This window comes from Pongo pygmaeus, chromosome 10 (assembly GCF_028885625.2).
Source record: "Pongo pygmaeus isolate AG05252 chromosome 10, NHGRI_mPonPyg2-v2.0_pri, whole genome shotgun sequence".
NCBI classification, from domain to species: domain Eukaryota; kingdom Metazoa; phylum Chordata; class Mammalia; order Primates; family Hominidae; genus Pongo; species Pongo pygmaeus.
The window spans coordinates 107,242,516-107,267,695 of NC_072383.2; the positions used below are offsets into that span (position 1 = coordinate 107,242,516).

Genomic DNA, 25,180 nt, shown 5'->3' on the forward strand with positions numbered 1-25,180 from the left:
AACTCACAAAATTTCACTGATTTGACAACATAATGCACGCATACATCAGCGTGATTTCATGACAATGATAAGAAAGCCCTTCTCCTTTGTTACTGTTTTCTTTTTTTTTTTTAAGACTGAGTCTCCCTCTGTCACCCAGGCTGGAGTGCAGTAGTGCTATCTTGGCTCACTGCAACCTCCGCCTCCCAGGTTCAAGCGATTTTCCTGCCTCAGCCTCGCGAGAGCTGGGATTATAGGCACATGCCACCACCCGTGGCTAATTTTTGTATTTTTAGTAGACACAGAGTTTCACCATGTTGGCCAGGCTGGTCTCCAACTCCTGGCCTCAAGTGATCCAGCCGCCTCAGCCTCCCAAAGTGCTGGGATTACAGGGATGGCCACTGCGCCCACCCTATTTTATTTTTTAAAAGTACTTTTTTAATTATAAAATATGTGTGCTTTTAAAAAGTTGAAAGATATAAAAAAGAACATAAAAATCATTCCATATTCCAAAATCCTACAGCCCAGTGGGTGGCAGAAGCTATTATCATTTTGATCTATTTCCTTCTGACACATGTACACACAGAGATTGAGATGATAGAATATATGTTGTATTTTTCCCCGCTTAAGCTAATTACGAACATCTTCCCAAGCATGACTATTTTGATTTAGACAACTGATCATATTATTTATGAAATATGAACTTATTTCCCAAATCCAAAACACTAGATTCTTCATTCTTTTTAAAAAATATAGTCAACAGCCTCTTCAGGAGTATCAAAAGTATGTCTTTGAAATACATTTACCAGTAAGTCTCCAACGAGGATAAGAACTTCACATCCAATCTAAGACAAGCAGGCATTTAGAAAACTACACTAAGAATCCCATAATCTACTTACTCACCGGAAGACCTGCTCAGAACAGAGAGAAACCTCAAGTGAAAGCAAGTGGAAAGGCTGGGGAGGGCGTACCGGATTCCAGAGAGCCAGCTGCCGCTCGCTCATGCGGCTGAACCCAGTGGTGAAGACATTGCCATCGGCCAGGAAGATGGCTCTCATGGGTCTTGCTCCTTCATGTGCTTTCTCCTTCTCCTGGAGAGCAAAAAGGCACATGCCACACATTGAACTGCAAGAAGACAAGGTGAGTGGGGAAACTCGGGCACAGATCCAACCTCACCAACTGCCATTCATGTTCACCTGGGTGTGGGAGGGAGGTCAGTGTTAACCATCCCCCTTCCCCAGATGAGGAAACAAGGAGATACTATGTGATCTGGTCAAGGTCCCTCCGTGAGGCAGCAAGAATGCCAGGATTTAACTCAGAAGCCTTGCTCTCTCCACCATATCCTGCTGCCAACCCAAGTCTATGTACTGCGAAAATAAAACACATGAAAGGACTCTGACAAATGTTTGTTTCTCAAGAGGATAATAACATAAGATTAGGCATGCCCTACCATTTCTACCAATATCATAGGGCAGAAAGAAGCCTTGTCTAGTTAACCCTTTCCTTGACCTCGGTAGTTTAATGAATGCACTAGGACCACCCTTGGAAGATGTCGGGTGGAGAAAACACTTAACACAGGGTTGGGCAAGTCCCCAGGGCTCAGTAAGCACCAGCTACTATCATTGCCCAACTCTTGAAAAGAAATGCTGCCAAAGAACAACCACATCTCAGGAAGGGCCTCAGAGTGTGGCAAATGAGGCCTTCTCAGACTTACTATGTGTAGTTTCAACACTGACTGAAGACCCAAATGTCCATCTTTTGTCAGGGTATGTGATTTTGTTGAGGTCCAGTTTGGGTGGCAGAAACTAAGACACTGAGCTGATGAGAGAACCTGTTGCTTTTCGCCCTGCACATTTATTTATTTATTTATTTATTTATTTTTGTATTTTTAGTAGAGACAGAGTTTCACCATGTTGGCCAGGCTGGTCTCAAACTCCTGACCTCAAATGATCCACCCACCTCGGCCTCCCAAAATGCTGGGATTACAAGTGTGAGCCACCATGCCCGGCCATCTGTTGCATCTTTAACAGCTATGTTTGGAAAAGGGTGAGGAATTCATTCATCAATATTCAATACTAAGCTGCAAAATCAGGAATGCAGCCAATTGGTTTAATTGATCAAGACTTATAAACTCTTAAGGACTCTAGTGAACTGATACAAACTACTTCTTTGTAGAAAAAGGCTACAAAGTGAGAGACTTGAGTAAAAGCTGGAAAATTTACAACTCTGGAGAGAAGCACAACTGGGGAGACAGAAGCCTTTATAAGCCTTCTCTTATTCACAGTTAGTGTCTACACACAACAGGGTCCCACTGACCAGTACTGCTGCCTGCCTGCCTGCCTTAAAAAGCAGAAAGCTCACACTCACTCAAGTGCTCCAACTACTGAGTTTTCATCCTAGGAATACTCACAGCAACAATCTCTTGTTTCCTGGGATCAATGACTCTCACTTTCTTGTCTTTGGAAGCTGTGCAGATCAGACTGCCATTCCGGTTCCAGCTCACATTGTAAATCATGTCTGAATGCATATCGTCCAAGTTTATAAGGGCTTCCCCTGTTCCCACATTCCAGATGATAATGGCATTATCACAGCCTAAAACAGGCAAAACCATCAGAGATTAGAAGATTAGAAACACCTATGTAACACACTCAGAAAACTACAGATACAGTGAGAATACATATATGTATATGCAGAGAGAGAGAGAGAGAAAAGATGCGGCTGATTGTCAGAGGCCCTACCAGAGGCCCTACTTACTAACAATGTTAAAAACTGAAGTGACAAAGAAAAAAGTTTGTATAAAAGAAATAAAAGTGTTAAAGTAAAAACACAACTTGTTAAGTTTGGGTTCATATGAAACAATCAACCAAACAAAAACAAAGAACCCCACCAAAACAGAACCTATTTTCTTTAAAGAGTTAACTGGGCTAGTAGACCCAAGTGACTTCAAGTTTCCCTTTCTAGTAAAACAAGCATCAGGGTGAATATAGCTTATTTCTCTGCCAAATAAACTAAAAATAAAAGGTTTAAATGACTGTTTAGGGCACTTAACAAAAACTCTCGGTGGCAGGTTATTCAAATCAGTGAGACTCTAAGACACAGCTTTGGGATATTAAAGATGGTACAACAGTGGAAGGGAAAAGCCAAGAGTAAGGCCTGTTTGCTCACAACAGATCTGTACCTTTAAATGAAGAGAAAAATAGGCCAAGACTACTCTGATCATAGTGAGAAGCCCAGACTGTAATCAAGTAGCTACATGGATTCAGAAACGGATTCTGAAAGAAGCCCACGATGTCAACTCATTCACCACCTCAGCTCACCAACTCCTTCCTTCCTTCAAGGGTCTGCCCCATGCCTCCAGGCCCCTTTAAAAAGAGGCAGCATGTGTTGCTCCTAGGATGTTAGTTCAAGGATGAAGCAAAATACGGGAAGGACATCCTAGAGGTGGATTCTTGCCAATAAAGCAATTTTGAAATCATTTAGAAAAAATAGCCACTAATATCCAGGATACTTAAGTTACCTAAGGGTTAGAAGTAGGAAACTGGCCAGGCATGGTGGCTCACGCCTGTAATCCCAGCACCCTGGGAGGCCGAAGCCAGCAGATCGCCTGAGGTCAGGAGTTGGAGACCAGCCTGATCAACATGGAGAAACCCTGTCTCTACTAAAAATACAAAATTAGCCAGGTGTGGTGGCGCATGCCTGTAGTCCCAGCTACTTGGGAGGCTGAGGCAGGAGAATCGCTTGAACCCAGGAGGCGGAGGTTGCGGTGAGCCGAGATCATGCCATTGTGCTCCAGCCTGGGCAACAAGAGCAAAACTCCAGCTCAAAAAAAAAAAAAAAAGAAAAAAAGAAGCAGGAAACTGGAGAAAAAAAATACACAGCAGTATCAAAAGTTGAAGCTAAACTCTGGGATGGACAATTGAACCTTCCTCTGCCTTCTTCCTCATAGGCAAACAGGTAACTTCAGCCCCGGCAGCTGGATCACATAGTCGAAAACTATGCACAACACGACAATCACCCATGCTCCTTCACATGTGAAAGGGAGAATGCAGACCAGTCTGCTGCTGCTTCCCTATGTTGGGCCTTGATGAGAAAGGTAGCAGGGAATTTTCCACGAAGGAATTCCAGCTCTGGAATTTTTTTCCTCTGCTTAATCAGACTGAGGTTCTGAGAGAACATCAAAAATGATTCCCAGGTATAGTCGATGGTGATTATAAAAAACATGGCATCTTTTTTGAAAAGTGGGCCTTCGTTTCAATAGGTACTTGGCATTATAATTTTTTGTTTCACTCACTGTGAATCATAAACATTCTGTATTCCCAGTTAAAAACTGAACTGCCTCTCCTTTTTACTGGTGAAGGGAAGACCTTTAAAAATCCTATCTCTAACATTAGCATCACTTTTTAAATAAACCACTTTTATTAAGGCATAACTTACATACAATGCACCTACTTTAAGTATATATTTGCTAAGTTTCAACAAATGTATAAACTCATGTAGCCACCACTATGATCAAGATATAGAATATTTCCATCACCCCACAAAGTTCCCCCATGCTCTCTGTATTGCTTTCATAAAAAAAAATGAAATCTCCAATTTTAGATAAAGGAAAAGATTTCTGTACAACACCAGTGTCCAGAAATAGGGGACTTATCAAGTAAAATGAGGTATATCCAGAAAATGGATTAGTATGAAGTCATTAAAAATAGGAAGAGAGCTTAATAGCACGTGAAAAGGGTCATAGCCCACCACCAAGTGCAGTTAGCAGCCCATGTGTAAAGTGTATGAACCCATCTCTTGTGTAAAATAATTTATGTACGTGCACAGAAATATCTTTCGGAAAGAAACATCAAAAAAGTAATAATGATCTTCTCTCTGAGTGGTGGGATTAAAAGTGATTCTTTCCTTTTGTTTATATATGTTCTCTATAGTATACATGTACTAATTGTATAGCAGGGGAAAATGAAAGTTTTCTTTAAAAAGGAAGGAGCGTATTTGCCTCATAGGGGTCTCCCAAAGCTGGCAGCAACACCACAGAGGGAACACAGGGCTTCTGGCTCCCAACAAAGTATACCTTCTACCATATCAGAAATAACCAAAACTATGGTTCATGGAGGGCCCTGGCAGGAACCATGAAACCTGCTAAAATTATAGCAGGAAATTCATAGCTTTCCTCAGGTTGTCGAAGTGGCCTTGAAACACACACATGTGCACACACACAAGTATGTGTGTGGGCTGGGGGAGCAGTGCACCCCAATACTCTTCACCATGGTTTCCTAATAATCTGCTTTAAAACTATATAACACACAACCAAAACACATTTGCTTCCCCCCACTCAGAGAGCCACAAGAGCGGAAGACAAGGGGAGGACCGCTGAGCTCAGCTCCCACCTGCGCTAAGAAGCACATTGCGGGCCGTTGGATGCCAAGCTACGATGCCGACTCTCTTTGAGTGGCCTTCCAAAATCACCACAGGTTCAGTCAGGGAAAGGGTGAGTCCATTTTCTGGGATCTGCCATACCTGTTGGAGAAGGAAGAAAGATGATCCACATGAAAGCTATTGCCTTTCATTATCACATTTACAGTGACCATCCACTATAAAGATTTGCTCTATATAAACAGAACATACAGTGATATTTGGATGAAAGGCAGAATGTTGTGAAATGACCGTGTTAGGCTGTTTTTTGTTTTTTTGTTCTTTTGTTTTTTGAGACGGAGTCTCACACTGTTGCCCAAACTGGAGTGCAGTGGCGCGATCTCGGCTCACTGCAACCTCCGTCTCCCAGGTTGAAGCAATTCTCCTGCCTCAGCCTCCCAAGTATCAGCTGTTTTTAAAATGTAATATGTTCTCGGAGATCAGGATACCAACAAGGACTACAAAACATTTCCTCTCAGCTTTTATTTAATATTATTTGGGATTTTATTCTAAATTCCTTGTTAAGTTCAAAACTCTCCAGTTAGAAGCATGCAAAAAATTGAAAGAAAACTACAAAATGATTGAAACACTCAAGAAAAGGAATGGGATGAAGACACTTAGCTAAGTCTGTGGTTCTTGATGGGATGACATGGTTTTTAAAACATATTTTCTATAATTTTACACTTGGAAAACAAAAATACACTTAATATTTTTATAACATGTATTATAGAAAATATTACAAAAGAAAAAGATGAATTAGACCTCATCAAAATTAAAAGCTTTTGTGCTTCAAAGGACACTATCAAGAAAGTGAAAAAACAACCCGCAGAATGGGAGAAAATAACTTACAAATCATACATTTGATAAGAGACCTATAGCCAGAATATATAAAGAACTCTTAGAATTCAACCAAAGGACAAATAACCCAATTTAAAAATAGGCCAGTCATCTAAATAGACATTTCAAGGAAGACATATAAATGGTGAAAAGGCACATGAAAAGATGTTTGGCATTATTAGTAATTGCAGAAATGCAAATCAAAACCACAAGCTCTCTCTTCATGCCCATTAGGATGGCTAGAATCAAAAAGACAGATAACAAGTGTTCACAAGCATGTGAAAAAATCAGAGCCTGCACACATGGCTGGTAAGAATGTAAAATGGTACAGCCACCATTTGGTGGCAGACTTTGGAAAACAGCCCGGCAGTTCCTCAAATGATTAAACAGAGTTATCATATGACCCAGTAATTCCACTCCTAGGGATATACCCAAGAGGATGGAAACTATGTGTCCATGCAAAAACTTGTACAAGAATGTTCATAGAAGCATTATTTGTAATAGCCCAAAGGCGGAAACAACCCAAATATCCATCTATTGATAAATGGCTAAACAGAATGTGACATATTCATACGCTGGAATATTATTTGGCCATAAAAAGAATGAAGTACTGATACATGCTACAACATGAGCAAACTCTAAAAACATTACACAAAGTGAAAGAAGCCAGACATAGAAGACCGCATATTGCAGGATTCCATGTATGTGAAATGTCCAGAATAGGCAAATCCGTAAAGACAGAAAGTAGAATAGTGGTTGCTTAGTGTTGGGGAGAGTGGAGGGAGGCAGGTGGAGGGGTGATAGCTAAAGGATTTGGGTTTCTATATGAGGTGATGAAAATTTTCTATAATTGTCTGTGGTGATGGTTGTGAATATTCTAAAACTCAGTGAATTGTACATTTTAAATGAGTGAATTCTATGCGAATTATATCTCAATAAAACTTGTTATTTAAGAAAATCCTCTTGACTAGTGAAGACATGCAGAAGACTCACCATATCTTAATTGGGGACATGCCTGGGCACAGGGGGAAAAAGGGACAGGGAAAGTATGAGTGGAAGGAATGAAAGACTTTATGTTTAACAATGAACAACAAAGGTTTCAAAAGGTTAAGAAACAAACAACCTCTAAGAAAAGGGCTGAGTTACAGGTAAGCTGAGTAGCATCAAGAACCCCACAGAAGACAAGATACTAAATAATATTTAAGTTTATGAAAAAGCTAAAGTTTAAAATCATTATCTTCTACATGAAGATTAAAACAAGTAAATTTACCACCAGAAAATGATTTTGAGGAACTAGCTCATGAAAAATTTAAGAACTTGTCAGTGAAAAATCATGTTCAACACTAGAACACGTGAGAAACAGAATTTTCCTTTGTGGGAACTTTAAAGAAGGAGACAAACAATTGTCTGTTTTCAATTGCTAGTGGAAGGCAGAGATCTAGACTGGATGAGTGTTTAGGGTTCAGCTCAGTTCTACTGTCCTGCAAAAAATGAGAACAAAAAGTTTGCCATTCTGAAGAGTGGGAAAAAGTCATGAGTTGAGTGATTTGTTCATTTTTACAGCTAAATTCTGCCCAGGCTAAATATAACCCCTTATGCAAATCATAACAAAAATAAACCTGCATTTTGAGGGCCCAAGCTTAGAACATCACCTAATTTCCCCAGAGCTCCACCATCATTCACCAAATTTTAAGCAAGGCAGGTGTGAACAAGCATAGAAGGAAAAGGATGACCTAGCCTGCCCTCTCCCTCCCTCTGCGGAAGAGACCTCTCCTCCAGCACTGCATGTTAGCTTTCATCCTGATATGCACTATTTTTATTCAAGAATTTATGATTAGTGAAACAATTCCACATTGAACTTGACTATCTGAATATAAAGCAGGACTGACACTTTGAACAGAACAAACAGAAAACAGTGACTACTAATTTGATCAAAGCATGAAGTCAACAGAAAAACAATTATGAAATGGGACTTCAGTGACTCAACAGGAAAAGCATTTTGCAAGATGCACTGTGACCCCACTTAGAACTGACAGAGTGGTAATACCACCTTCAATCTCCAGATGGCACCCCAACCATGGCCTGCTGGGTTTCCTTGCAAGGACTGAAAACACTTCTGTGTCTCACTCTGAGCATAGCTAGTGCATTTTCCAAACACTAATGAGACGTGGTTATAATCAGCATTTCCAACCTTAAAATATGAGGGCAGAAGCAGAGCTCATAATGGGGACTTAAACTTTTCATTTCTCTAGCTTCTCCCCATCATCTTTTCCTGGATTAAAAGAAAATTTTAATGATGAAGCAAAACATTTATTAATTTTTAAAATAAGGACTCTGTGTGTTCCTTCTTTACCTCACCTCCAGCTGGTTTAACGGTTCCCTCAGCTGGGTTTATTCACATAAGACAAGCACCTAATCCATTTTACTACCTTGGTTAACTCTTTCTTGTAACACATTTATTGAGTTACAATAAATTGTATTGTAACCCATCTAGTACTGGGTAACTAAATACATGCCCTGCTCTTGAGAAGTTGATGGTCTAACAGAAAGCAGAGACTTCTATCAGACTGAAAATCAAAGACAACAAATCCAAGTGGTGTGATACAGACAGTTAGAGAGTGAGCACCAGAGTCAGGCAGAGTCTGGTTCAAATCCTGCCTGGGCCACTACCTGTGATGATCCTGGCAAACATCACTGCATAGAGAAAATATTAGTACCTATGCCTGCGAGGTGTGCTAAGAGAATTAAGGAATTAATTAACCCTCAGCACAGAGCCAAACACACACACAGTGCCTCCAGAATGCAGAGACAGTACACAGCAGGGCTGAGATTATGGGCTCTGGCCAGACTGATGTGACTGAATTCCTGTTTCAGTCACATAGTGGTGTGACCTTGAGGACATTCACCTAACCTTTCCAGGACTTAATATTGAACCTGCCCTCTGTGAGGCGGTTTGAAGACTAACATGGTAACATGAAACTGACACATTTAGAAGAATGCCTGGCATAAGGCAGACACTGAGTGTTAGTTGGTATTATTGCACAGTGCAACCAATGCTATGCTGGCATAAGCCGACCGCACTACTACGAAATTAGCTTCCTGCTAACCAAGCTTGGTCCACCCAGGAGGGCTCCCTGAGGAGGTGACCTCTAAGGATGAACAAGACTTAGGTGAAAGTAGAGCAGAATATGAGGAGAAATTGAATATCCAGTCTCAAAATAAAACATGCAGATGTGTAGAGCAATTTTCTAAAAAGTGCATGCAGCATTTAAACAATGCCATAAAGAAGCTGGCTCAGGAGCTGCTAGGGAAAAAGCACCAGAGTGAAAAAGCTAATACTATAAGCACAAGGACTGCAATGCGAGAAGAAAGTGAGTGAAAAAGTCTGAAATGAAATGAGAAGACAACAGAATTCTTGTGTCCACTGGTAAAGAGGGGGTGGTGTTCTCTATGGTGGACTGTGGAAAGATCTTGGGGGTTGGGGGCGGTCTGTAGGTCTTTCCACACTCAGCATACACATGCTCTGGCTGGCGCCCACAGGCCCTGCTCACAGGCCTGTCATTATGTGGCTCTCTGCCCTCTTCAGGATTGTCTGCTACTCTGGGTGATGGCCTGCCCGGTTTGGACTGATGTTCCTGCAGCTCAGGGACAACAACAAACAGAAGCACCACTTGGTACATGTTTGGTCCTCTTGTGTGTAACATGGGATGCTGGCCTGGGTGTCAGAAGACACAGGCTCCTGTCGGAGCTGGGACACTAATTGGTCATGTTAGCATTAAGAAGGGATTTCACTTCTGGGAGCCTGAATTTCCTTAATACTGGGGACAGCTGTGCTTACTCAGGGGTTATTAGAAGGGTTAAATGAGCTCAAACATTTTGCATGCCCCAAAGCACTACCCTAATAGGAAATACTGCAAGTAGGGAGAAGAGCATGGGGCTTTCTTTGGAGCTAGACAGATCTGGGTCTGGCTGAGCCTTTTATCAGCTGTGTGACCCTTGACAAAACTGCCACTCTCTGAGCCTGTTTCCTAAGTTGTAAAATAGGCCACACTCATGGCTTACTGTGCTGATACAATAACTAAACATAATCATGCACATAAAGGCTTAGAATAGCGCATGGCAAAAAAAAAAAAAAAAAAAAAAAGAGCCTACCATATTTTCATGACGACTTTTCTTGCTGTTAATATGACCACTATGATGCCATATATATTTCTAGGTCTGAACATCAGAATTTCTTAGAATGAGTCTTGTCTTCAAATTAATTCAGCACTGTACCCAATTAATTAATACTAATTTACACCCAAGATATCGTTATGTGTGAAAGCTCTGGTTTATACCTAGGCCAATTACCACAGTAAGGACAGATCTGATCTCTGTGCAGGCTTGTTAGCTTTTCTTTGTTCTATGGCTACAGACTGGTACTGTAATACCAACCAGCTTTCTCAAAACTGTATGCAGTGAGTGCAGAGGAAAACAGACACAAAACACCCAGAGTAGGCATCTCAGTGCAGCAGAGAGTACAAGTTATCCCTACTCCCTCTTTTTTATTCTCTTAATTTAAATAATGCTGTGTGTTCCTAACATTTTCTGTTTGGACAACACATTACTATGGCAATGTTTTGTTTTGTTTTGTTTTGAAAGGACAAAAATGAAATCAGAGGAGCTGCGGTGGCTCAGGCCTGTTGTCCTGGTGCATAAGGAAGCGAGGCTCGGCGTTCGAGGCCAGCCTGTGCAACATAGAAACCTCTCATCTGTATAACCAAAAAAATGACATCAGTTCCAAGGGCTCCTACATGAAAAAGTGAATCCATCAGTAAAATCCCGTTGTGGTTCTGGAAAAAAACAGCTTTAAGCACATGTTCAGAACTACTGTACCATGGGCATCCTTTTCACATGTGAAAGCCTGGATATGGAAAAAGGACAACTCAAGAGAACAATCCCAACAAGAAAAAAGGAAAACTAAGACACTTGGGTTTTTCTCACGTGCTAATTTTACAGTACAATTAGTTAAATAGTTTTATTTTTCAAATACTGCTTTCCAGACACTGCTTCCCTATTTTAGTCACCCATCATCAACTTGCTACTGGGCTAGGACTAGAGTTACAGCCATAAAAAGGGTTACACCCCCAAAAGACCCTATTTTTCTATTGCTAAGGAAACCAATTCCAAAGGGGAAATGAAGAAAAGACATGAGACAGGAAAAAGCTTAAAGATGTGGTAGCAGCTGCAGACCAGCACAGCGTCCTACAGATGCCCACAAAGGCCTGCGTGTAGGGCATCAGGGCATTCCCAAATGAACCATGACGTGCAGAGCGGCACCGAGTTCGGGAAAACCAAGAACCGAGTGTTGGGTTCCGATCTGCCAGGGTTATAATATCCTCTGGCAAATGGCCCAGATGCAATCTGTACAAAATGGAATTAAGACAAAGCCCTCCCTGCTGAATGCCTGAGAGGAACCAAAACATCACTTCCATTTTTATTTCAGGGCAAAAACTACATTAGAAAGCATTAAAGCTCTTTTAAAATTTGTCTAGCAGGTTTTCCAGTCTTTGTCAAATGCCTTCCCACCCGCCAAAAAAAAAACTATATTAGGAAAATTTATAATGGAAGCAAAAATGGATTAGATAGGGTATTTTTGTTGATTTCTACAGAAGAATAAACTGATTTGAGAGAAGGGGGAAGCATCCTTTAAACTTAAAAATTTGGACTATTCTATAGCTGGAGACAATTAAGGCTATCATTTTGCAAGATCTTTCCATCTCCCAGACTCTGGAAGGAACAATTATGCAATCCCATTGTCCGAATTAGCCATTTTTTGCATTTGTATTTGATTACCACCCTGCAGATAAGGAACAATGTTGAATCAACATCATTCACTAAACTTAAGTTGGCTGCTCTTTGTATTATTTAAAGCCCTATTATTTTCTTGGAGCTAAAATTTCCCCCAAGTAAAATACTTAGGTAGCCACAATCTTAAAACTCTCTTTGAGAAGATATTGCTGAGGAAAAGAACTCACAGAGCCAACACTCTGCAAAAGCTAGGAGTGAAGTGTAGTTTCTGGGAGTAGGATTTACACAACTGCTGTGTGATAGTATAAAATGCTGTTTCACAAAGTAGTACATGAAAGGTAAACTGTGTCAATATAATTTAATTTTAGGCTGTGTAAAGAAGCCATGTCTAAAAAGTGGGGGAATGTATCTTAAAATTGGTATTCCCTCTCCTAAAACTGCAAAGTAGCTGTCACTAAATCAATGCCCACAAAATTAACAAATCAATGCTTAGGACTTCATGGATTTATACCATAAGTAATACAAAAAGCAGCTTTTTAAAAATTACTTTTATTCTGTTACAGTTCATTTGATAATCTGGTTCTACTGTATTTTTCTACGAAATGTCTATTAAAGGTACTCTTGCTGCTAGGAATCCACTATAGGTATACATCAAAATCCCCATTACAAAAAATAACAGCCCATTATACGTTTACAGCTTCCTTTTGACTCTCTCGATAGGCATAATTATTATTATCATACCTCCATATTATATGTAAGGCAATTGGGGCTGAGAGCGTTTAAGCGAAGCGACCTGCAAATGCTCAGAACTCCTACTCTCAGGCTCTCCTTGATATCCTTCTTCTACTAAAACTAGGCCTTATTATACTATTTACTATTTGTAGCTCATGAGCTACTACCAATAGCCTAGGCTTGAGAAACTACACAGAGCTTTTCTGTTAAAAAAAAAAAAAAAAAAAAAAGGTGGGGGGTGGCAGGGGGTGTTGTCTGAAACCATTTGATCTATAATACAGTGTTCTTTTACCTTCAGAAGAGCAAGGTGGAAAATAAGGTATTAAGAAGCAGGTAGGCTAGGAGAAGATCAAACATTTCTTTAAACTTTCATTTCAACTGCTAAGCTATACAAGCTTCAATTACTCCAATAATAACATGATACGGGGGATATTAAGTGATTAAAGCGTGATTTAAATATCAGTTCTATACTTAAAAGATTTTTTTAAAATTAGAAAGATTTATCCCAAAGCATTATTTAATTTACAAAATGTGCACTCCAGCAATGCCAATAAAAGGGCGACATTGAGGATTCTGGGAAGATGAGAGAATCTCAGTGGCAGCATTGTTTGGGGGTTTTTCCAGAGTCCCTTCGTAAAAATACAGAGCTAGCAGAAAACAAAACAAAACAAAAATCCAGGGACAACATTTACACAAACTAGGTGATATCCCCAAAATTTAAGCGGGTGGGAGCAAACACCAACAGCCACACGACCTGCATGTGATCAGCCTCGGGAGTGTGTGGGAGGGGACAGCAAGGGGACACCTGACAGACCTGAGGGCAGCAGGCCGGTGTGAGATCAGCAGCAGAAACTGGGAACAATTTTGCCTTTTCCAACAGAAGCTGGGCACACAGGTACTGAATTTAAAAGGTCTGAACAGGCAGGCACAATCTAGACCCCAGCACTCTCAAAATCACCCAGAGAGGGCTCCCTTCCAGGATGGGCCCACAAAGGAGACACTCCAGGAAATGAAATCGAATTTCAGCAGGATAGAAATAAGAGGGATAAAAGCATAAGAGAGGCTACATAAAACCCAGGCTAGGAAATATCAGAAAGCAAGGCACCATGTTTTTGAACACTATCTGAAGATGTCAGAGAGGGAGCTCTGTGAAATTAGAGCAGCTATCTGAACCAAGCCACCATTTAAAAAGCTTGGGAAAATTAAATCCACATAAAAATAAGCAAGAAAAAAAAATCAAGGTTGAACTCCAAAAATTACTGTCAGAAAAAAAGAGAGTAAGACACAGAATAACATCCCTTTAGACAATATAAGAATGCTAAAAAGACATGCTCAAAAGAGATAAAAACATTATAGTGATTCAAAATAAGAAAACAATATATAAAACATTATAAATCAGAACTTGAAAAACTCAAAAAATAAAGTGACAGAAATCAAGAAAAAAATTAGAAATAAATGAAGGCAAACCAAGAAAGAACACAAGAGCAAATAAACACAACAAATAATGCCCCCAAAAGAAATAAAAGGAAAGGAGCAAAATAATAATAATAATTAATAATAATAATAATAAAGTCTTAAAAAAATAACAAAAAAAATGGTTTGGGGCCTGGCATGGTGGCTCACATGTGTAATCCCAACACTTTGGAAGGCCAAAGTGGGAGGAATGCTTAAGGCCACAAGTTAGAGGCCAGCCTGGACAACATTGTGAGAAACCTCGTCTCTACAAAAAAATAGAAAATTAGCTGGGCATGGTGGTGAGTGCCTGTGGTTGCAGCTACTCGGAAGGTTGAGGTGGGAGCACTGCTTGGGCCCAGGAGGTCAAGGCATGATCATGCCACTGTACTCCAGCCTGGGTGACAGAGCAAGACCTTGTCTCAAAAAAAGAAAGAAAAGAAAGAAAAGGAGGGGAGGAGAGGAAAAGAAAAGAGGTTTGGAGAGAAACTGACAACGACTAAAGAGAAGTAAAGAAGACAAAGCATATGGATAACAGGAGCTTCTGATAAAGAAAACCAAAGCAAAGGAACAGGAAAAAAAAATTAAAAACTGTAATTCAAGAAAAAACAAAAGACTGGAAACTATATATTGAAAGAGCATACCATGGTATCTAGAGATACCAACTCAGAATGACCAACAATCTTCTAGTAAAATTAACTATATTTGAAGAAAAAAAGTCTTACGAACATTTAGGCAAAAAGAGCATACGATTTATAAAGGAAAGGAAATTAGATAATAATCTGACTTTAACAGCAACAACTATGCCAAAAGAAAATGGAATAAGGCATTTAGATACTCAAGGAAGAACTGTGAGTCAATAATTTTATTTATTTATTTATTTAGAGACAGGATTGGTCTCACTCTGTTAACCAGGCTGTAGTGCAGTGGCACAATCACGGCTCAATGCAGCCTTGATCTTCCAGGTCCAAGAGGTCCTCCCACCTCAGCCTCCCAAGCAGCCGGGACCACAGGCACTCACCACCACACCCAGCTAATTTTTTATTTTTTGTAGAGATGGGGTTTCACCATGTTGCCCAGGCTGGTCTTGAACTCCTGGGCTCAAACAGTCCACCTGCCTCGGCTTCCCAAACTGCTGGAATTACAGGTGTGAGGCACTGTCCCTGCCCAATAATTTTATATTCAGAAAAACTCACTTTCAAGTAAAAAGATCACAGATAAGTTATTATCAGTATACAAGAACTCAGAGAATATTGTTCCCACTCCTTCTTAAGGAATCCACCCAAGAACAAGCTTCAGATGATCCAAATGCCTGGTGTGAGATTGACACAATGATTGATGGAGTGTACTTCCATGTAGTTACTCACAGAACCAAGGGAGGAGAGACTGTTGAATGTAACAGCTATGTGGTCTTGAAAATACAGAATACATCATTTTTAAATGGAGGGAGAATAGACATAGCATGGGTTTTAAAAAGTTGTTTGGTTTTTTAACTAAAAGTCGTTTAGTTTTTTAACGATTTTCAGTATCATGGTATGGTGGTGGTATTAGTATTTTCACTCTGAGACTATTATATGTATAATGTGAAAAGACAAATGAGATAGATCAGGATATTCTAATTCTCCTTCTGTATCCCTAAGACCCTGCATTCTCTGTATGAAAGAAAGGAGATGCAGATGTAATTAATATTAAAGAGGTTAGGTAAATACAGGCATACCTCATTTTACTGCACTTCACAGATATTGTGGTGGTGTTTTTTGTTTTTTAAACGAACTGAAGCTTCGTATCAACCCTAAGGCAAGTCTATCTGCACCATTTTTCCAACAGCGTATGTTCACTGTCTCTGTCACATTTTGGCAATTCTTGCAGCATTTCAAAGTTTTTTGTTATTACTGTATCTGTTACAGTGATCAGTGATGTCTGATGTTACTACTGTAATTGTTTGGGGGCACTATGAACTGCACTCATATAAGACAGTGAACTTAATCGATAAACACTGTGTGTTTTCTCATTGCTCCACCACCTGCTCTCCCTGTATCCCTGTCTCTTCCTCTCCTTGGGCCTCCCTATTACCTGAGACATAACAACATTGAAATTAGGCCAATTAATAACCCTAAATGACCTTTAAGTGTCTGAGTGAAAGGAAGAGTTGCACATTTCTCACTTTAAATCAAAAATTAGAAATGATTAAGCTTAGTGAGGAAGCCATGTCGAAAGCTGAAACAGGCCAAAAGCTAAGCGCCTCTTAAGCCAGTTAGCCAAGTTGTGAATGCAAAAGAAAAGTTCAGGAAATTAAAAGTGCTACTCCAGTGGACACATGAATGATAAAAAAGCAAAAACAGCCTTTGTTTTAGTAGTCTGGATAGAAATACAAACCAGCCAGAAGATTCCCTTAAGCCAAAGCCTAATCCAGAGCAAAGTCCTAACTCTCTTCAATTCCATGGAGGCTGACAGAGGTGAAGAAGCTGCAGAAGAAAACTTGGAAACTAGCAGAGGTTAGTTCATGAGGTTAACGAAAGACACCATCTCCATTATACAAAAAGTACAAGGGAAAGCAGCAAGTGCTGATGCAGCAGCTGCAGCAAGTTATCCAGAAGGTCTGGATAAGATCATTGATGAAGGTGGCTACACTAAACAACACATTTTCAATGTAGATGAAACAGCCTTCTACTGAAAGAAGATGCCATCTAGAACTTTCATGGCTAGAGAGGAGAAGTCAATGCCTGGCTTCAAAGCTTCAAAAGATGAGCTGCCTGTCTTGTTAGAGGCTGACGCAGCTGGTGACTTTAAGTTGACGCCAATACTCATTTACCGCACCAAAAATCCTGGGGCCCTTAAGAATTATGCTAAACCTATTCTGTCTATGTTCTAGAAATGGAAAAACAAAGCATGAATGACAGCACATCTGTTTACTGCATGGTTTACTGAATATTTTAAGCCCACCATTGAGAACTACCGATCAGAAAAAAAAAAAGATTCCTTACAAAATATTACTGCTCATCAACAATGCACCTTATCACCCAAGACCTCTGATGAAAATGTACAAGGAGATTAACATTGTTTTCACCTGCTAACATCAATTTTGCTGCCCTTGGAACAAACAATCATTTTGACTTTCAGATCTTATTATTTAAGAAATACACTTCATAAGGCTACAGCTACCACTGATAGTGATTCCCCTGATGGATCTGGGCAAAGTGAATTAAAAACCTTCTGGGCTGGGCACGGTGGCTCACGCCTTTGGGAGGCCAAGGCGGGTGGATCGCGAGATCAGGAGATGGAGACTATCCTGGCTAACACGGTGAAACCCCATCTCTGTTAAAAACACAAAAAATTAGCCGGGCATGGTGGCACATGACTGTAGTCCCAGCTACTCGGGAGGCTGAGGCAGGAGAATCGCTTGAACCCAGGAGGCGGAGGTTGCAGTGAGCCGAGATTATACCACTGGCGCTCCAGCCTGGGCGACAGAGCGAGACTCCGTTTCAAAAAAAAAAAAAAAAAAAAACCTTCTGGAAAGGATTCACCATTTTAGGTGACAATAAAAAAATTCATGATTCGTGGAAGGAGTTCAAAATATCAACATTTGAGGAGTTCAAGACTTTGGTGGAAGAAGTAACTGTAGATATGGTGGAAATAGAGAACTAGAGAATAAAAAGTGGAGCCTGAAGATGTGAGTGAATTGCTGCAATCTCATGATAAAACTTGAACAGATGAGGAGTTGTTCCTTATGGATAAGCAAAGAAAATGGTTTCTTGAGATGGAATGTACTCCTGGTAACGATGCTGTGAACACTGTTGAAATGACAACAAAACATTTAGAATATTACTTACATAAACTTAGTTGATAAGGCAGCAAAAGGGTTTGAGAGGACTGATTCCAATTTTGAAAGAAGTTCTATGGTGGGTAAAATGCTATCAAACAGCATCACATGCTACAGAGAAAGCTTTTGTGAGAGGCCAAGTCAATCAACATGACAAACTCTACTGTCGTGGCCTCATCCAGCCCATCCTTCAGCAGCCACCACCCTCATCAGTCAGCAGCCATCAACACTGAGGGGAAACCCTCCACAGCAAAGATTACACTCTCTTTGGTAATACAGTATTTTTAAATTAATGTATATATATATATATATTTGTTTAGACATAATGCTACTGCATACTTAATAGATATAATTTTCCTTTAAAATAAACCAGGACTTCTGAAAGAAATGGCTTGGGCAGGGATGTCCAAAGTGAGCCTGAAACACCTCAACATATCACATAGCAAGGAATCTATCTATCAAAGACTACGAGGGTCATTTCAAAAGGATTCAGAAATCTTGAAGATGTTTCCATGGGAAAAGGCGAGAAAGTCAGCTTTGAGATAAGAATTATAATGGATTGAACCCATCAAATATGTTCAAATCCATAATTTCAAAATGAAAAGAACGGGGGAAAAAAAAACCCTAATTTGTCACCTTCTGAGGATGACAGAGAATCAATTCATTATCTTGAGAACTGGGTAAATAAAAGTTTATTTCCTAAATGAACTATACTATTTGGTAACTAAATAGTAAGTAAGTGAGGACATTATCTTATAAAATTTTACCAGCTAAAAATTGAAAACAAAATGACAGAATTTACTGTCACCATATTGCAACCCCTAGTGAATGACTGGATATAGGCACAGAATGCACAAATGGAAAAAGAATGAAACCCAGACATTGTGACATCATGTGCTTCCTAGCATATGGAAGAACATAACGTGAACAATACAGTCTTGCCAAAAGGACAGAACCTGAATCTGACCGCACTTCAGGTTCCAGCTGCCAATTTGCAGGAAATTCAGAGGACAGAGGAGCAAGTTGAACTGCAGCATGAGGGTACAATCAGCAAAATCCAGATGGTTGAAAAGCACAAGTCAAAGGTCAGGGCTTTTGAATAGATAAATTGTAGGGAAAAGAAAATGATGAAGGAGGAATCTTTATATTAAGACTTAAAAGACTATATATCAAGTTTTTAAAACTGGCAAGACCAATCTAGAGTCTAGAGGTATACACCTGAGTGATTACCACTACAAAGAAAGGCAAGGAAATGAGTATTACAAAAGTTAGGAGAGTGGTTACTTTGAGAGGGAGGAGGGGTGTTGTGACTGGGATGGGGCACATGGAGAAGTCTGAGGAGGTTGGGAAAGTTCTACTTTTTGACATGGAAGGTGGTTACATGGTGTTCGCTATGTCATAAATCACTTAACTCCCTGAGTCTGCTTAACTATTTTCACTTAACTATTTGGTGTGTTTTTCTGTTTTATAATACACACTGTTTTTTTTAAAAGGATAACGTGACCAGTAATGCTAGAGACAGGGAGAGCCAGAGATGGATCAAACCTGCTTCTTCAAAAGAGGTTCAGACTCTCCGTTTAAGATTCTGGCATCAGAGTTAGGTGTGGTGGCTCATGCCTGTAATCCCAGCACTTTGGGAGGCTGAGGCAGGCGGATCACTTGAGCTCAGGAGTTCGAGAACAGCCTGGCCAACATGATGAAACTCTGTTTCTACTAAAAACATAAAAATTAGCCAGGCATGGTGGCACAGGGCTGTAATCCCAGCTACTCAGGAGGCTGAGGCAGGAGAATCGCTTGAACCTGGGAGGTAGAGGTTGCAATGAGCTGAGATCACGCCATTGTACTCCAACCTGGGTGACAAAGTGAGACTCCATCCCCAAAAAAAAAAATTTTTGGCATCAGGTCTAAACAATATTCCTTTCTCTTAGCAAAATGTGTCCATAGCCATTAAAATGATCAATTTAGCAAGGCACATTAAACAGAACAATTCCCTTTCACAGCAGCTTATTTCCTTAATATGCTTTAGCTGCCAAAATTATGAGACCACAGGAGGAGACATTCCCAGCCAAAAGCCCATGAGGAAAAGCGGGTAAATGTTTAAATGACACAGTTCAGGAATTAATTTGTGTTTATGTAAAATAATTTTAATTAATAAAGCTTTCCAAACAATGTTTCAGTCCACAGCCAATAGACAGGAAAATAAAAGTAGCATGGTTCTCCAAGCTGTCTACCTGACATGTGCGAGACTGCTTACAAATTAATTAGAGACCATCTTCCCTTATTTCAGGGGCAGCAGTACTCCCATTTGTGCTTATGCCTAACCTTTTCAACCTATTTTGGGCTAGCATTAAAAACTGATCCAAACCAATAATCACATTTTCAAGTTAAAAATCATAACTAAGGACAAGAAATCACATTAAAAAGTATTCCAAAGCCTTGTTTCACACATAACCTACTTTTGGAAACTAAAGGAGGGAATGTAAAGTACTTAATTCACCTTTCACGTTTTTTGTTTGTATATCTTTATGAAAAGGACTTTCTTAACCAGGGTCCACTGGACAGAACACAGTTCTGCCATTAGCTTGGAAACAAGCAATTGCAAAAACTCTTTTACCACCTATGACACATCCCATTTTATCTGCATAACTTTGGCATCTTACGTCACCGTCTTGTACAGTCTGTGCCAGCAGTTTCAGTTTTTTCTCTCCTTTTGGGGCGAGGGGAAATTCATGTGGTCAAATGGCATTACAGAATTACTGAAAAGTCACTTTACTTTCCCTAAAAGCTTCCAACAGAGAACAAGTCAACTGTCAATAAGCACATACACAAACACACTCACAGAAAAGACTATAATCCCAGCACTTTGGGAGGCCAAGGCAGGCAGATCGCTTGAGGTCAGGAGTTCGAGACCAGCCTGGCCAACATGGTGAAACCTCGTCTCTATTAAAAACACAAAAATTAGCCAGATGCAGTAGCAGATTCCTGTAATCCCAGTTACTCAGGAGGCTGAGGCAGGAGAATTGCTTGAACCCGGGAGGTGGAGGTTACAGTGAGCCGAGATCATGCCACTGCACTCCAGCCTGAGTGACAGAGCCAGACTCCATCTCAAAAAAAAAAAAAAAAGACACTGCAGTACAACCTTTTGATTTAAGGGCTTGTTGAAAGGATTATCTGTAATTAAACTTAAACGTAGTAAATTACTGTAAAACCCAACAGACAGTCAAAACTGCTTTAACTTTCTGCTTTTCAAGCCTCTATACATACACACATACCCACACACATGGTTTTGAAAGCAGTAGGTGAGTCTCACCGGCCTGTGTGCACACAACACCCTGGGAGCTTACCATGACCGTGCAGTCCTCTGAACCGCTGGCAATCACCTGATCGTTATGTGGGCACCAGTCTATGTCCAGCACTGGTCCTGTGTGGCCACATACTGTAGGGTAGGATTTGTCAATTCGACCAGTCTGAAAGAAGAGAGAAACAAACCTATTATGTAACATCAACACCACAGACGTTATACATTTTCTTAGGCCCATTTCTCATTTATTACCTCCACCCAAAACTGTCAATTTTCTAGATATGATGACATCATATAGTCAATATGAACTTTCACTTCTAGAAAAAGCCACTACCAAGGACACGCCATCAAATTACAAGAATCCAAATCCCTAGAACCAAAAAGATGTAATCAACTGCACTAGCAGACACAGCAAAAGAGAATATGAAAGTCTTTTTACCAAAATACAATTCTAAATAGCCAAATTGTAAATTAAAAGGATGTTCCATGGCTTTAAAAAAAAAACAAAACCCCTAAACCTTGGTATTATTCAAAATGTTAATACAATAAGACAATATCCTCAAATATATAAATTACCAGTTCTGGAAATGAATGGCACTATTAAAATGTAAAGGCCGGGCGCGGTGGCTCACGCCTATAATCCCAGCACTTTGGGAGGCTGAGGCGGGTGGATCATGAGGTCAGGAGATCCTGGCCAACATGGTGAAACCCCGCCTCTACTAAAAATACAAAAATTAGCTGGTCGTGGTGGTGTGAGCCTGTAGTCCCAGCTACTCGGGAGGCTGAGGCAGGAGAATCGCTTGAACCTGGTAGGCAGAGGTTGCAGTGAGCTGAGATCGTGCCACTACACTCCAGCCTGGCGACAGAGCAAGACTCTGTCTCAAAAAAAATAAAAAAGAAACAAGAAAAAAAAAAAGAAAATTTAAAAAGTTAAAGTTAAAAAAAAAAAAAGAAAAGCTTTAGCTATCATTAGGGCCTAAAGAGCCTACTACATTTTAATGTCTCAGTCTCTCTGCTATCCTCAATCAACAGAAATGCCAGCCAGCCAATCTAGTTAACATCAACTTAGACCTCACCCATTAGCCAGTTCCACATCTGATTAAGAATAAAATGCTTAATGTTGGTCATAAATAGCTACCACAATTTGCTCATGTCACACATTTGAATCTAGCAAGCCAACCAGGGTTATCAGACCAATTTTGTGTCAACTAAGACAACTGCTATTGTTAACAACAGGTGCATGAAAGTGGTTTCCTTTTTAAAATAGCTTAATGCCAGTCCACGCTGAAGCTGTGTATGCTCTAAGAGCAGGTGCACAGAAAGGAATCACTGCAACGTATGGCTTAATCTATTTTTTGTTGTTTTTGCTCTTATATGGCAAATCATCCCAACACTGGAGCAGGCTTCTTAGCAATTTTTCAAGAACAGAAATTTCTACGATTTCTCCAATTTGACTTGACTGTGCAAATCTCCAGGGAAGCAGAACATTAACGTGTAAAGACCACAGACTCTGGAATCAGACAGGTAAGGGTTCAAATCCAGGCTCTACTGATTAAACAGGTGACTTCAGACAAGTCATGTAATCTCTCTAAGCTTCAGCTCATTCGTCATCTGTAAAATAGTTAACAATGATACTTAACTCCCACAATTACCGTAAGGATTAAATGAGAGAACACTTTTAGATAAATCATAATTCAGTATTATAATTATCTGTAAAATATGTAAAAAATTTAACCACAGTATCTGGAATAAAATATCCAATAAAAGCTGTCACATTATTAGTTCTTCTAGTACAATAATTTACTCCATCATTAAGAATTAACAAATGTGTTGTGAACTTTTATGGACCAGACATTGTGCTGAGTGCTGGAGATACAGACGTGAACAAGGCAGTCTGGTCCTGGCTAAATGTGGAGCCCCGTGAGAGGAGAGAGACATTTAAACAGCCAATTATGGTGCCACATAGGAACACAGAAGGAAGACATTCAAGCAGGTTTGTGGGGTCACAGTCTCTGGAGAGGTTTTCTTCTGGAAAAGGTAAGTTCTCAGTTGAGGCCTGAAGATGGCCCTGTTTACAGACCTAAGGCCTAGGTTTCTTCACGTTCCTCCACTTTCCCTTGCAACCCAGTTTGGATCTTCCAAAACGCATCACCAAAAAAGGACTTCAAAAAAGGAAATTCCAATGAACACCATATCATATAGAATCTGGGTGTCACAGGAAGGAGCCACACAGTTCATTTACAGGCGGCGAAGCATAAATGGCTGAGAACCAGAGTGTAGTCATGGTTCTGCCATCTTCTAGCTGTGAAGTCCTAGCCAAATTACTCCATCCTTCAACCTCAGTTCTTCGTCTATAAAACTAGAATGTTTAACAGTTTATTCCTTAAGAGCTGATGTGAGGACTAAATGAAACAATCAAGGTAAAGAACGTGGTACTGTCCCAGCACTTAAGTATTCAATAAACATTACCCAAAATTTAACAAATGCTGGAATCTACCACTTTCTGATGTTGTCTCTCCTTAAAGAATGACCAGCTACTAAGTCTAAGCCACGTGGTTTTGCTTATCTCACTGCATTCTCACAAAAATCATGCAGGTAAGATGGAGATTTCACTTGCATCCTTGAGTTACTACCCCAGGTAATATTGTTGCTTAAGCTGATGGTATTGGGATCACAGGTGTTCATCCTATTTTTCATAATTATTTAATAATTATTATATAATTATTAAAGTATAGATATAGTAACTCTTTTAAATGTGTGCTCTCTTTCTCCTTCCTTTCTTTCTCTCTCTCTCTTGTTCTTGTCTCACGTTGTCTAGGCTGGAATGCTGTGGCCATTCACAGGCACAATCATAGCCCACTGAAGCCTTGAACTGCTGGCCTCAAGAGATCCTCCTGCCTCAGCCTCCTACATAGCTGGAACTATAGGTGTGTGCCACCACGCGTGGCTTGAATGTGTGATATTTCATAACTTAAAACATACTAAGGCTGGAAGGCCAGAATGAAGTTTGACACACATTTAAATAGACAAACCAAAAGGAGAGAATTAAAAGAATGGAACAGAGGCAAAAATTAAAGAGATAATGGCTGAGAATTTTTCAGGTTCAATTAAATGCATAAGTCTTTAGATTTAAGAGGCACAAATCCCACCTCCGGCAGTATAAGTGAAAACAAATTCTTATCTATTCATATCCTAGTGCAATTTAGAACACCTAAAACAAAGAGAAGATCCCAGAAGCAACAACAGAGAAAGGACAGATTACCTACTGACAGAGTAATCAGACTGATTGTGAGCACACTTCTCAGAAGCAATCAGAGAAACAAAGAAATGGAAAATATCTTGGAAATGCTAAGAAAAGCCACCACCCTTGTATTCCATACCCAGAAAAACTATCATCCAAGAATGATGACAAGAAAAAAGCAAACAAAAGACACTGTAGACAAAAAGAGACAGAATTTACCATGGGTAAACCCTTGTTCAAAAAATTAAATTCTTAGATTTGGCTCAAAGAATTGCTATATTAATTTTGAAGAATTAAGTTTAAGGACTCATTTCAGGAAAAGAAAGTAAAGTAGAAAAACAGACTGGTATAGCAAAACAACAGTGAGCAAATAAATAAATAAAGCAAATACAAACAGGTACTATGTAAAACAGTACTAATAATACCTACTTGGAGTACAGATTTTACAAAGACAGAAAATATTAGACAACAATACCATTTAAGGTAAAAGGCACATGATCAGACTTAAAAATTGACTAATTTTAGACTTTAAATAAAGATGTCCAAATGCAGAGTAAATACGAAAAGGAAAGAGAGAGAATGTATAATTTCTGGGGGTGGGTGGGGGTGGAGGTGT

The 25,180-nt window shown here is 39.8% G+C and overlaps 1 protein-coding gene and 1 non-coding gene across 2 annotated transcripts in view; one reads left to right on the forward strand and one right to left on the reverse strand.

The window, feature by feature from the left end:
• Positions 1-25,180, reverse strand: part of CORO1C (coronin 1C) — an 83,901-nt gene that overhangs the window by 9,549 nt on the left and 49,172 nt on the right. The window contains exons 3-6 of the mRNA XM_054442996.2: positions 21,367-21,489; positions 5,367-5,496; positions 2,390-2,571; positions 951-1,070 (exon numbers count right to left, since the gene is read on the reverse strand). Of these exons, the coding sequence (XP_054298971.1) occupies positions 951-1,070; positions 2,390-2,571; positions 5,367-5,496; positions 21,367-21,489 (555 nt within the window). The remainder of the gene's footprint in view (positions 1-950; positions 1,071-2,389; positions 2,572-5,366; positions 5,497-21,366; positions 21,490-25,180) is intronic.
• LOC129011042 (U7 small nuclear RNA) lies at positions 11,732-11,792 on the forward strand. Its single transcript, XR_008493176.1, has one exon. It is a non-coding gene; the product is annotated as a U7 small nuclear RNA (small nuclear RNA).